This window comes from Phyllobates terribilis, unplaced genomic scaffold (assembly GCF_046119375.1).
Source record: "Phyllobates terribilis strain yellow unplaced genomic scaffold, ASM4611937v1 Scaffold_9__5_contigs__length_417890890, whole genome shotgun sequence".
NCBI classification, from domain to species: domain Eukaryota; kingdom Metazoa; phylum Chordata; class Amphibia; order Anura; family Dendrobatidae; genus Phyllobates; species Phyllobates terribilis.
The window spans coordinates 109,900,407-109,915,272 of record NW_027362769.1 but is presented as its reverse complement, the minus strand read 5'-3'; the positions used below and the strand labels follow the sequence as shown (position 1 = coordinate 109,915,272).

The 14,866-nt window shown below is 41.8% G+C and overlaps 1 protein-coding gene across 1 annotated transcript in view; it reads right to left on the bottom strand.

Moving 5' to 3' along the window:
- The window catches only part of LOC141161707 (dynein axonemal heavy chain 11-like), a 1,128,345-nt gene extending 1,113,703 nt beyond the window's left edge, over positions 1-14,642 (bottom strand). Inside the window, exons 1-4 of the mRNA XM_073646926.1 lie at positions 14,456-14,642; positions 13,897-14,001; positions 9,414-9,806; positions 3,608-3,940 (exon numbers count right to left, since the gene is read on the bottom strand). Coding sequence (XP_073503027.1) covers positions 3,608-3,940; positions 9,414-9,806; positions 13,897-14,001; positions 14,456-14,596 — 972 coding nt within the window. The 5' untranslated portion in view covers positions 14,597-14,642. The remainder of the gene's footprint in view (positions 1-3,607; positions 3,941-9,413; positions 9,807-13,896; positions 14,002-14,455) is intronic.
- Positions 14,643-14,866: the final 224 nt, after the last annotated feature.

Genomic DNA, 14,866 nt, shown 5'->3' with positions numbered 1-14,866 from the left:
CCTGCTCATTTCTGACATCGGGAAGTGAACCAAATAACATGAAAAAGTCAAAATTTTAGCAAAACAATATTATTCATATTAATAAACAAAATTCTTTTGAAAAAATATATATAGACACTATTAGAATTAAAGTGGAAGTGAACAATAACAATCTTATAAGTCTATGTTCTGTTTATCATGGAGTCGACAAAGTCAGTCTGTGCCTGGTGATGGGAAATGGTATTCATATAATGCACGGCAGACCGATTCCAAAAATATAGATATGGCAGTGAAGTTATTTATTCCTTGCTGTTTCTTTACCCAATAGACTATATGAAAATGGACTGAATACAGTTGTGGCTAAAAGTTTTGAGCCTGATACAACTTTGATTTTCATAGTTTGCTGCTTAAGTGTTTTTAGATCCTTTAGTCAGATATTTCTCTGGTTACTGAAGTGAAATTATAAGCATTTTGTAAGTTTCTTACCTTTTTTTTAAGTTTATGCAGACTCAATAGTTACAGTGTTGACCCTTATTTTTCAAGACTTCTACAATTCAATGCCAGCAGCTGGATATCGGCTTCAGGCTAAATTTTGACAGATGATCGCCCATTCTTACCTAATCAGTGCTTGGAGTTTATCACAATTTCTGTTTTATTTGTCCACCTGCTTTTTGAGCATTGACCACAGGTTCTCAATGGGCTTGAGATCTGTGACGTTTCCTGCCATGGACCCAAAATGTTAATATTTTGTGCACTGAGCCACTTTATTGTTACTTTTTCCCTGTCACATGGTCTCCGTCATGCTGGAAAAAGCATTGTTCATCACCAAATTGCTCCTGGATCTTTGGGAGAAGTTGCTCTTGAAGGATGTTTAGATCCCATTCTTTGTTCATGGCAGTGTTCTTAGGTAAAATTGTGAGTGAGCCCCCTCCATAGATGAAAAGCCCCCACACATGAATGGTCTCAGAATGCTTTACTATTGACATTACACAGGACTCATGATAGCGTTCACCTCTCTTTATCTGGATAGTCATTTGCCAGATGTTCCAAACAGTTTGAAGGGGGCTTCATTAGAGAAAATAACTTCACCCCCATCCGTTGCAGTGCAATCTCTGTACTTTCAGAAAAATGTCTGTCTGTGCATGATGTTTTTGTTGGGGAGAAGTGGCTTCTTTGCTGCCCTTCTTGACACCGCACCAGCCTCCAAAAGCCTTCACTTAACTATGCCTGAAGATGCACTGACATCTGCCTGCTGCCATTTTTGGGCAAGTTCTGCACTGGTGTTTAACCGATCCTGTAGCTGAATCTACTTCAGCAGATGGCCCTGGCACTAGCTGGACTTTCTTGGGTGTCCTGAAGCTTCTTCACAGAAATTGAACCTCTCTCTCTTGATGATCTGATAAATGGTTGATTTAGGGACTATTTTATAAACAGCAATGTCTTTGCCTTTGAAGTCATCTTGATGCAAAAGCAATTGTCACGGGAATACCATGACAGAGAGGGGCCAGAAGGTCGTGGCTTCTAGATACATGAACTCCTGCACTTATTAGAACTGCATCACCATCCTATTAAACTGTGCAGGTTTCCTTATTGTCATGGCAAGGGTTAATTAGTTCAGTTGATCTCCTGGAGCTCTCCATCCTAAATTGCCTCAGCTGTTCAGTGTTGGCCACTCCCCTATGGCATATATGCTCGCCACTGGCACTTGGGAGTTGCCAGTGATAATTTTACTTCCTGCTTTGGTGGTGAAGGAGAAAGTTCAGTGCTTGGAGTTGGTGGTTGGAGAGTTTTTGTGGAGATTTCTGAGTGGAGTTGGTGTGCATGTTCTTCCTTATCCTCTCACATTTGGTTTCCCTTTCTTAAACATCCCGTTTCCCACTCTGTTGTTTTGTGAGTCTATTTGTATGATTGTAGTTTTTTTTTATCCTTGTCTGTTAACCCGGTCTGTTTGGTTAGTGTTTTCCTATACACTTCAGCCCCTAACCTTCCTGGGTGGAGGAGGGGTCAGATAATGGTTAAGTTAAGAATATAGATAGGTATGAGAACCCGGCGTCTCCACCTTCAGGAGTAATCATGGGGACAGGGATAGACTTGGGGCGCCCCTAGTTCAAGGGATCGGGTAGGTGCCCACAGTCCCTTGTCACTACGTGACAGCAATGATGTCTGCATGTGTTTTCTTGAAGGTAACCATGGTTAACATAGGAATACAATGATTTCAAGCACAAGGTTTCTTTTAAAGTAACCAATCTGCTCTTATAATTCAATCAGCTGCCTTGTCCTCGTTGACACTTTCTCCTGAATAATTGAGAAGGTCACTGAAATTGTGTAAACAGGTCATTTTGTGGCAAGGCTTAAAAATCACTGGAAATGGGGGTTTTGTGAGTAAGTTAATTTTCATGGCAAGGAATGACTTTGCAATTAATCTGGTCATGGAGTTAGAGGGTTCTATGTTAAAGAGGACCTTTCACTAAATTTTTCATATTGTGCTAGACTATATAATGAGAGGTGAATGAACCCACACCATTATGACTGAAATCTGTGGGCTGCCGGGGGGAATAAAGTTAATTTCCTCCCAGTAGCCAGACATCCTGTGCAGCGGCCACACGGCTTTAGAACGCTATTGACCCGCAGATTAACCCCATATCTGCAGGTTATCTTAATAGCGAGTGTGCCCTAAAAACCCATTTCTCTAGACTGGCCTATCACCTCAACACACTTATCTAACTGTCCCAGTTTGGTCCATATTAAAATTTTCTTCAAAATCATGTTCATACCATCCATGCATTGAATAGCCTCTGTCTGTACTGTACACATACTGGTAGGGGACCAGTTCATGTACTGTTATGTACTTACTAGTGATGAGCGAGCATGCTCGTTACTCGAGATTTATGAGCATGCTCGAGTGTTTTCTGAGTATCTTCGGCGTGCTCGGGTGTTAAGTTCTAGTCACTCTGTGCTCATGATTTGCGACTGCTTGACAGCTTTAATACATGTGAGGAATGCCTGTTTCTTAGGCATTTCTCGCATGTATTAAAGCTGTCAAACAGTCGCATATCATGAGCACGGAGTGACTAAAACATAACACCCGAGCACTCTGAAGATACTCGGCGAGCACCCGAGCATGCTCGCCGAAAGGGTTAACAGAGAATACTTGCTCATCACTAGTACTTACCCTATTTAGTATATTAAGGCTGTATTATACTATATGTACATATTACCTTTTGTGTCTCCCCTATTTCCTTATAGATTGTAGCTTGCGAGCAGGGCCTTCACTCCTATTAATATCTGAGTTATGCTTATTCTATAATGTCTTTTTGTCTGTTCAAGCCCCCCTAAAATTGTAAAGTGCTGCGGAATATGTTGGCGCTATAAAAATATAAATTATTATTATTCGCATTTTGGGACATGAAAGGTTCTCTTTAAATTTGGAAAAGTCCAAGTGGGTGCTATTAAATTCTTATCACTGGCGGCGGGTATGTCTTCTCACTGTATGAATTGCTATCTAATAATACCCACTTGGACTTAACAAAACTTATTAGGTGTCAAATACTTTAATTGCTAATGGCTCCGCAACAGAGAGGCAACATTTTTTTTTTCATTTTATTTCACTCTACAGTGGCATAAATACCTGATAAGTGGTTTTCCCCAGATGCACAGCAACACGAGGTATAAAAGATGCAATTCGAAAAGTGTCCACAAGTAAACCTTCTATGATGGTATAAAAATTGCCACTGATGTGAAGATCCAAGGATGGCGCAAAGCTCATCTCACTTCCATTAAGGAAAAGATCCACTTTAAACAGAGGCAGATTTTTACATGATGGTTTGGTGTTATCAATTAGGTACTGGAGCGAGCACTTCACAACTTGGCGCAATCCTTCTAAAATCATGTGGTCTATGTACTCAGTGTATGTCTTCCATTTATCAGAGTCTAGGTCGGCCCGAAACAACTGCTGATTGCTCTGCAAAAGTAAGGTAAGTACATGAGCAAACAAACAAAATGCAACCTATGCTACTATATGGTATATTGAGGGTCAGATAATATAGTGCATTTATCATCACATCGCACTATGCCCTTATGTAGATTACACACATAAACACATCAGTAATTCCACTTGTATATAAGTCATAGCTAAACATGTATTTAAAGGGGTTGTCCACTACTCGGACAACCCCTTCTGAATCCTCATGTTTCCCCCTTGTAAAATAACAACATGTATACTCACCTCCAGTGCCAGCACCACTCCGGTGGTGTTGGCACTGGCTTTCCCGGGGATCGCGTAACATTGTTATGTCACATGATCTCTGCGGCCAATCAGCGCTTGTTACACTCTTCCCACCTTCAGATGTATCACATACATCCGGAAGAAGTGAAAGAGCAGCAGCAGCGTTCATTTCCTCCAGATGTATGTGATTTGTCCGAAATCGGGGAGAGTGATTGGCCACAGGGATCGCATGACATTACAATGTTACGTGATCCCCGGGAAAACTATGCTGACACCACTGGAATGGCGCCGGCACTGGCAACGGAGTTAAGTATAGGTGTTATCATTTTACAAGGGGAAAACATGAGGATGTGGTAGTGGAAAATCCCTTTAATACTATGAACCAATGGCAAATTTTACAATGAATGAATTAAAGGGGTTGTCCATTTTTATCTTTATTTTAAAATATGTGGGACACAATTTTGTGGCACTTACTAACATATAAGTGTTATAGATTCTCCTCCTTCCTCACAGACTGCACAGTTCTCTTGTCCTCAGAATGTATGTTGATGGAGGACAATGTGACCAGGCCGCCCATCGGCCTCCTCCAATAGGAAAACAGTGCAGTGGTTTTTGATTAGAGGAGTCAGATGGACAGGTCTGGTGACATGCACGGGCACTGAATGACAGCATTATTGTCGGCTGTCAGTCAGTGCATGGGGTGAGGTGATGGGGGCTACAGCTGCAGCTCTTTATACACAGAGCAGTGACTGAACCTGTGCCGGCACCGTCCCCTTGGCTGAAACCTGAACTTTACTAGGAGAAATAAAATTAATTTCCTCCCGGCAGCGGGGCTCTAAGTTCCAGCGCTAGTCAGGTTCAGAACGCTATTAACCTGCAGATTAATCCCATATCTGCAGGTTAATAGCTTTTTTTCCGATTACAGGTTCCCTTTAAGCATTACTGTCACGGGTGTGTCAGGTGTGACAGACAGTTGCTCTGGATCTGGCTTTAGAAGGTCGCTGCGCTTGACATTGCAGACGCCTTCCTGATACTCTCATCTCTGTAGTACAGTTATATCCTTATTCCTTTAGGACCCAGCTGCTACCTCCACCTTCTGCTGCTGATTGACACTCACTTGCTTTCATAGTTAAAAACTCTCAGTTTCTCCAGAGAGTCGCCGGTGATAATTCTATGTACCTCTGAGCAGGCATGGAGCACAGCAGTCGGCTAATTTCTTGTCTGGTGCCCTTGGAGGACAGTTGGTGTTATCTCTCTGGTGTCTGCTCAAGCTAAGTGTATCCCCTTTGTTTGTTTACGTTGTTGTCTTTAGTTTGTAGTCGGGCATGACTAGTGCTCACCACGTCCCCTCCCTATCTAGGGTCCAGCTCTAGGGACATTCAGAGATTAGGTTCCTGCTCGGTGATAGGTGTGGAACCTATATAGGGACGATAGGGTAGGCCGGGTGATATTAGATCTGCCTAGGGGTCTCCACTTCCCCTTTCCCTAGTTGTTGGGCTCCATTCCCCACCTTCCTGTCGTTGTACACTTGTGCCTTCCCTCACCTTTGCGTGACATTTACTAGTTTTTTTATTTTATTTCTTTCTAAGCTATTGATAACATTTTATAAGGGGCTGGAAAGTCCCCTCAAATACCAGACTACAAAATAGAAATACATTTCTTTTGTTGCTCACGAATACAATATGTAAGAATAATGAAATAATATGTTACATTAAAATGGGGGCAACAGGGAGTCTAAGTGATTAATACTTCTCCTTTGCAGTATAATATAATGAGTGTCAAGTGATGGACTCCAAAGTCATCTCCAAATGGGATTGTCTTCTGATGAACCTTAATTGAGGAAGCGCCCTCTGCAGGATCCCATACTTTCAGAAGTCAGTATATCTATACCTTTGCACTCATGATTTTTTCCAAAATATAATGATAATCCACTTGGCAATGGATGAATTTGGCCTTCGTGTGGGTGAATGTATTGGGAAAAATGAAGTTGTGAGCCAACTGTTGCAGATTTCAGCATTCAGCAGAATGATCTGTACTCAGAGATTGTGTGAGAATGAACTGTTGATCTTAGGACATGAAGGGTCACAAAAAAGAAATGGCACAAATAAACCACTGAGAAGTCATAATGTACAGTAATAGGAAGCTCTAACATTTATCACAGCGCCATCTGCTGTCTGCTAAACACAGGCCTCCCAGTCACACTGTGAGCAGGACCTGTGATTTTACAACTGTATGTGAATGACATTGCATTACATGTACAGTACAGACCAAAAGTTTGGACACACCTTCTCATTTAAAGATTTTTCTGTATTTTCATGACTTTGAAAATTGTACATTCACACTGAAGGCATCAAAACTATGAATTAACACATGTGGAATTATATACTTAACAAAAAAGTGTGAAACAACTGAAAATATGTCTTATATTCTAGGTTCTTCAAAGTAGCCACCTTTTGCTTTGATGACTGCTTTGCACACTCTTGGCATTCTCTTGATGAGCTTCAAGAGGTAGTCACCGGAAATGGTTTTCACTTCACAGGTGTGCCCTGTCAGGTTTAACAAGTGGGATTTCTTGCCTTATAAATGGGGTTGGGACCATCAGTTGTGTTGTGCAGAAGTCAGGTGGATATGTAGCACCCTGAGGATTCGGCTGCTACAGGGGTATTGCACCTCACTCCAGAGGTGTGGTATTCCACTCCCGGGTAAGGATGGAGTGTGGAACTGAGCTTAGTAAGCTGCATACACTACATACATCCCATTTCCGGGGGACAGACCGACGGTACTCCCACCAGTATATGTGCAGGTACGACAGTGTCTGTCCCTGGCTGGAGTGGGAGGGGGGTGGAACATCCCAGTAGTGTAGGGGCAGATAGGGGGAGCAGTCTGGGTAAGGCTAGGAGCTCATTGGGTGCTGGTCACCTGAGCTCACACATAGAGGGAGTATATAAGGTGGGCACCATCTTAGATCAGGGTCAGTCTGTCAGAGTTTAGCCTGAGGAGCAGAGCAGAGAAGCTCAGCCAGAAGGGCTGACAGGGAGTTGTGGTTCCGGCTGGGCCCAGCTCCAAGGCCAAGTCTGAGAGAGAGAGAGGAGTCAGAAGGACCCAGAGAGAAGAAGAAGGAACCCCAAGACCCCAGAATACAAACAGCAGGGTGAAGGGTTGGCACCCAGGGTACCGGATCCCAAGCTGGCAAAGAGAAAAGCACACCTTAGCCAGGAACCGGAGGTCGTGGGCAGGATCTGCCACGACCCTCACCAAATCCACTAGAAAGGCATACCAAGCATAGGGTCAGGGAGCCCAGAGGAGGCTTGACCAACAAGAGACCCGAGGGAGCCGGACATAAGTGGATCCCTGGTGGGAACGGCCAGTAGAAAGGACAGTCAGAAAGGAGCTCAGGACCACGCTCCAGAATTGCTTGGGGGTTGGCCGAGTCCAGGACCTGGTGGACGCAGCACGGCTCGGGTGGTCGCTTCAGGCCAGAGTGACCATAAGAACACCCGTAAGTAAAAACCCCTGAACTGCACAGCCCGACTCTGAGTCTTCTTGCTTGATCATCCTGCACCTTCACAACCACCATCCTCTACATCTGACCCCCTGAGGCTATACCCCTCCCGTTGGGGGTTATACTACCACAGCTGCACACATACCACCAGCCTCAGCGGACCCTTCTGCAGCGGCGGCCTTTTGACCGCAAATCAACGGGTGGCGTAGTCGACACTAAGAACATCAATAACATCTATCAAGACTGCCACACACTGAGTTTGACACCCTGGGCACGGACCGGGTCGCCGCCACTCGGAGACTACAACCCCCATCTGATCCGGCTCCGGGTATCCCCCAAACAGCACTGGCCCAGGGGGCGCGTCAGATACACAGCTGATAGTCCTACTGAATAGACTGTTAGAATTTGTATTATGGCAAGAAAAAAGCAGCTAAGTAAAGAAAAACGAGTGGCCATCATTACTTTAAGAAATTAAGGTCAGTCAGTCCGAAAAATTGGGCAAACTTTGAAAGTGTCCCCAAGTGCAGTTCCAAAAACCATCAAGGGCTACAAAGAAACTAGCTCACATGAGGACCGCGCCAGGAAAGGAAGACCAAGAGTCACCTCTGCTTCTGAGGATAAGTTTATCCGAGTCACCAGCCTCAGAAATCGCAGGTTAACAGCTGCTCAGATTAGAGACCAGGTCAATGCCACACAGAGTTCTAGCAGCAGACACATCTCTACAACAACTGTTAAGAGGAGACTTTGTGCAGCAGGCCTTCATGGTAAAGTAGCTGATAGGAAACCACTGCTAAGGACTGGAAACAAGCAGAAGAGACTTGTTTGGGCTAAAGAACACAAGGAATGGACATTAGACCAGTGGAAATCTGTACTTTGGTCTGATGAGTCCAAATTTGAGATCTTTGGTTCCAACGACCGTGTCTTTGTGCGACGCAGAAAAGGTGAACGGATGGACTCTACATGCCTGGTTCCCACCGTGAAGCATGGAGGAGGAGGTGTGATGGTGTGGGGGTGCTTTGCTGGTGACACTGTTGGGGATTTATTTAAAATTGAAGGCATACTGAACCAGCATGGCTACCACAGCATCTTGCAGCGGCATGCTATCCCATCCGGTTTGCGTTTAGTTGGACCATCATTTATTTTTCAACAGGACAATGACCCCAAACACACCTCCAGGCTGTGTAAGGGCTATTTGACCAAGAAGGAGAGTGATGGGGTGCTACGCCAGATGACCTGGCCTCCACAGTCATCAGACCTGAACCCAATCGAGATGGTTTGGGGTGAGCTGGACCGCAGAGTGGAGGCAAAAGGGCCCACAAGTGCTAAGCATCTCTGGGAACTTCTTCAAGATTGTTGGAAGACCATTTCCGGTGACTACCTCTTGAAGCTCATCAAGAGAATGCCAAGAGTTGCAAAGCAGTCATCAAAGCAAAATGTGGCTACTTTGAAGAAAATAGAATATAAGATATATTTTCGGTTGTTTCACACTTTTTTGTTAAGTATATAATTCCACATGTGTTAATTCATAGTTTTGATGCCTTCAGTGTGAATGTACAATTTTCATATTCATGAAAATACAGAAAAATCTTTAAATGAGGTGTGTCCAAACTTTTGGTCTGTACTGTATATATTAGTTACTTATATACATAATATCAAAGAAATACTTATAATATTTTCCATCATCTATAAGTGAATTAGACATCATACCATCAGAAGTCCTTGAATTTTCTGTCCGACGTCTTCGGCAATAATATAGTGTTTGGACATTTTCTCCTTATCACCAAGACCTTGAATAAGATTGTTTCTTCCATTTTTATTTGCAATTAAATAATTTTCACTCAGGTTGCTCATTAAAGTCTTCATCATTTCCACGTTTTGCTTGGCTTTTAGAATCCGGCAGTCCAAATTATACACCAGTTCCTTGGCTTCTTCTATGTAACTGTCCAAATCTTGTGAATACCATGTTAGTAGGTTAAGGGCTGGCTCTAGCTTCTCGTAAATCTGCTTCAGCTCATCATGTACAAGTTCCCTTTCCACTGGTAAGATCGTCTTTTGAATCCTATTGAACCATTGAGAAATGAGGTCGAGATTTCTTGTGTGCTGTTAAAAAAGCATGTCCAAAATTAAGAGGCAATGTAACTTAAAAAAAAAACATATTATTTAATTAAGTTTAATTTTAAAACAGTTTTGATGTTTTTTTTATATTATTTCTCACTGGCCACTATAGCAGACACAATAAACTGACCTATCTTGTTTCTATAGCTCAGTAGTCAGCTTTGCTGTACAGACTGGAGTTGGATAAGCAACGTCATCTCATTACCTGTATTAACTCCATTGAAGTCCCTGAGGCCTAGATAAAGCTCCCCATACATATCAGATAGTTCTTGACCGTACGATGGCTTGGCTATTAGTTCGACCAGCTCCTACAGTCATGGCCGAAAGGGTTGGCACCCTTGAAATTGTTCCAGAAAATGAAGTATTTCTCCAAGAAAAGTATTGCCGTTATACGTTTTGTTATACACATGTTTAATTCCTTTGTGTGTATTGGAACAACACAAAAAAACAGGAAAAAAAGTTCAGGCAGCACGGTGGCTCAGCGATTAGCTTTGCAGCGCTGGGGTCCTGGGTTCAAATCCCACAACATCTGCAAGGTATGTTCTCCCCGTGTTTGCGTGGGTTTCCTCTGGGTTCTCCGGTTTCCTCCCACACTCCAAAGACATATTGATAGGGAATTTAGATTGTGAGCCCCAATGGGAACAGTGCTGATAATGCCTGTAGAGCGCTGTGGAATTAATGGCGCTATATAATTGAGTTAAATAAATAAATAAATAAGAAAAGGCAAATTGGACATAATTTCACAGAAAATCCAAAAAATGGGCAGGACCAAATTGTTTGCCACCTTTCCAAAATTGTGGGAAAACAACTTTGTTTCAAGCATGAGATGCTCATTCAAACTCACCTGTGGCAAGTAACAGGTGAGGGCAATATGAAAATCAAATATGAAACCACATAAAAAATGGGAGAAGCTGACATAATCTTTGCATTGTGTGTCTTTGTGTGCCACACTAAGCATAGAGAACAGTAAGAGGAGAAGAGAACTGTCTGAGGACTGGAGAACCAAAATTGTTGAACAATATCAACAATCTCAAGGTTACCAGTCCATCTCCAGAGATCTCTATGTTCCTTTGTCCATAGTGCACAACAAAATCAAGAAGTTTACAACCCATGGCAATGTAGCTAATCTCCCTGGACATGGACGGCAGAGAAAAATTGATGAAAGGTTGCAATGCAGGATAGTCTGGATGGTGGATAAGCAGCCTCAATCAAGTTCCAAAGAAATTCAAGCTGTCCTGCAGGTTCAGGGAGCATCAGTGTCAGTGCGAATTATCCGTCGACATTTGAATAAAATGAAACCCTATGGCAGGAAACCCAGCAGGACCCCACTGCTGACACAGAGACATAACAAAGCTAGACTGCAGTTTGTCAAAATGTACCTGAGTAAGCCAAAATCCTTTTGGGAAAGCGTCTTGTGAACAGATAAGATGAAGATAGAGCTTTTTGGTAAAGCACATCATTCTACAGTTTACCAAAAATGGAATGAGGCCTACAAAAAAAGAACATAGTACCTACAATCAAATATGGTAGAGGTTCAAAAATGTTTTGGGGTTGTTTTGCTGCCTCTGGCACAGGGCGCCTTGGCACAGGGTGCAAGGCATTATGAAATCTGAAGATTACCAAAGGATTTTGGTCGCAATGTAGTGCCCAGTGTCAGAAAGCTGGAATTGCGTCCTAGGCCATAGGTCTTCCAGCAGGACATTGACCCCAAACCTACTTCAAGAAGCACCCAGAAATGGATGGAAACAAAGTGCTGGAGAGTTCTGAATTGGTCAGGAATGAGTCTGGATCTAAATCCCATTGAACACCTGTGGTGAAACCTTAAACTTGCTGTTGGGGGAAGGCACTCTCCAAATATGAGAGACCTGGAGCAGTTTGTAAAGGAAGAGTGGTCCAAAATTCCAGTTGAGCGGTGTAAGAAGCTTGTTGATGGTTATAGGAAGCGATTGATTGCAGTTATTTATTCCAAAGGGTGTTCAACCAAATATTTTGTCTTGCCCATTTTTGGGGTTTTGTGTGAAATTATGTCCAATTTGCCTTTTTTCTCTGTTTTTTTTGTGTTGTTCCAATACACACACAGGAAATAAACATTTGTATAACAAAACATGTGTAATTGAAATAATTTTTTGGGGGAAATACTTTATTTTCTGGAACAATTTCAAGGGTGCCAACACTTTCGGCCATGACTGTATCTCTCCCACCTATCCTATACACAGGGACGTTCTCTCTGCTGACCACTCCTGTGTTCTCTCTCAGAGAGCCACTGGTAGAAATCTCTGGCAGTGGCCTATCTCGTAGAGAACAAAAGGATCAATAGTTAAAGGGGTGTTAAGACAGGATGTCCCTTTACATGTAGATAGGCTTTCTATGCAGCTTCACAATATGGAGAAAGAGACAAGATGTAGTATGGCCACAATATGAGATAGATGTAACAATTATGTTCACATGTGTATGTTCATTTTTCTCACACCTTTAACTTCCTAGTCCTGAGGGTAGGCGGCCGCAGCCCAATACCTCTTGGAGTTTGTAATAATCTGTGACATTTCTTGGTCAATTAATTTCCATTCTTTGCAGTTGACATTATACCCTTCCATCCAATCTACAAAGATAACACAGGAAAGAAGTATATGTCTCCAATATGGTTGTTTCCAGGGATAGTTTTTAAATCTGGTGGTAAATCCTCCTTAATTTTGAATATATGGTAATTTTACAATTCAGTCCATTAAGGTTGCGAAGGGGCATTGCTTGCTTACATAGGTTTCAATAATATAGACATAAGGGAATTCCAAGTTATTAGTTCTGTATCCACATCTCTTGTTCTAAATAAAGAGTGGATATAAAGCATCCCATGCAACTTATTGATTGGAATGGGCACTATGTAACACTGGGTTTTCCATATAGTAGCATTAATAAGCATGAGAAACAACTAGCAATAATAATTTTAATAACCCACACACAAGTGCACACAAAACTGGTTGCTTCTTAAATGGGTGGACACAAACTAAGATGTATTTTAATCTGAAATACATATTTACCGTATTTCATGCCATAATCTAATCTCTTTTCTAATACACTTTAATTTAAAATTCCCTATCTCTACCCTATCTAACTGCTTTATTTTTTAACTTACTTCCTGTTTGATGACGCTTCACTTGAAAACCACCAGTGCATGATGGGATGCTCAAAAAAAGTCATCATCAGTGGGCAGAGGATGAGGTCACTGCTGCAGCCTTTAACCTGCCCTGAAACAAAGTGTCATCAGTGACTTCAATTTCAGGGCCTGGGCTAGTCCCTGCTCTACTGAGCATGCGTCGGTTGTCAATTCTGACGTACTGTATGTTCAGTAGATTCTTGTCACTGTGCAACTATACAACATGCACAGTCATAGTGCGCTAGCAGGCTCTGATCATAATCTTCTTACATTGTGCACTGACAGTGCGCTCTCTTACCAGCTTGTCAGTTCTCACCAGAATCGGCGAGGGAGCGCACTGTCACTGTGCGTTAAAAAGAATAATGCAAAGTGACAAGATCCTACTGAGCGGAATTTATAACCGATGTATGCTCAGTAGAGCAGGGACTAGCCCAGCCCCTGAGCTGGATATCAATGAAGATGCTTTTTTTCAGGGTGGCCCCCTGATGACAACTTGTTTGAGTATCCAAGAATGCACTGGGGATTCTCAAACAAAGCATCATTAATAAGGAAGTAAGTAAAAAAAAACAAAGCAGTTAGATAGTGTAGTGAGGGAACAATAGGGAATTTTTAGTTAAAGTATATTATTACATTAGATAGACAGACATTTAGGATTAAAATAAATGTTAGTCTCGAACCATCCCTAGAAGTCCCGAGTTGAGAACTATTTACACCCCACCCTCTTATTCAAATACACATAAGCCCCACCCTAATATGCAAATATGCATAAGCCACACCCCCACATTAAAATACACATAAGTCTCAACCCTGTTATGGAAACATACATATGTCCCACCATCTTATGCAAATACACATAATCTCCACCTCTTTGTGGGACAGTCTCATGTAAAACAGCACTGTTGAAAACATAGGATATTAAGGTACCTTTTGGAGCTCTTTCCTTTTCAGGTACAAATCTTTGGCCTTCTCTGGGATGTTAGACATTTTCAGGAACTGAAGATATTTCACTTCTCGAAGAACAGCTGCTAGCTAAACATGAAACATGTAAAGAAAAATTCAAAACAATCTCAAGCTATAAGAAATATATCACATAGCAAAGGATCCTGTGAAATCCAAATTTTATGATATGACATTTTCAACATATTTTGGGCCTTTGTTTTAAAAATTAACACCGAACGTTTGTAGCTTGTGCAATCAATTTGCCATTTTCAGAGTTCATTTGTTGGACATTTATACTTTTAGGTAATGAATCTTTCCACAATTGTGGACAGACGTTATGGCCATTTACAGGAATGTCAGTCAGTTAAAAATTCCAGACCCTGGAACATCTATATTCTGATTGGTTAAAACAGCCCCTCATGGACGGCATCAAATTAATTTAATCAAATATAGATACTGAAACCCAGGGAATACAAAATCTATCAAGACAGGTAGTAAGCTCTATGCTCGCTGAAATTCTGAAAATGTCACACAAAACAGATACCATTGGGTTAAAGTTAGTTTCATACAGTCCATCTTCACCGCACTGTAATATAGGTTGACCCAAATGCGATTCACAGACGTCATATAGATTGTCGGACCAGTTGCTGAATGTTTCCTGATCATGAGCATCTAAAAGTTTCATGAATCTATCATACTTTTCAAAAATTCTTGTTGCTTCATCATTCTGCAGAGCCCTGTATAAATTATATATAAATACATTATTATATAATGCAGAGCCCTGTATATTGTACATGTAACGTATTATTATATACTACAGTCCTATGTAATGTATATACTATAAAACACATTATTATATAATGCAGAGCCCTGTGTAAATTATTTCTAAATACATTAATACATTTTGCAGAGCCCAGTATAGTTCATATATAAACACATTAATATATTATGCAGA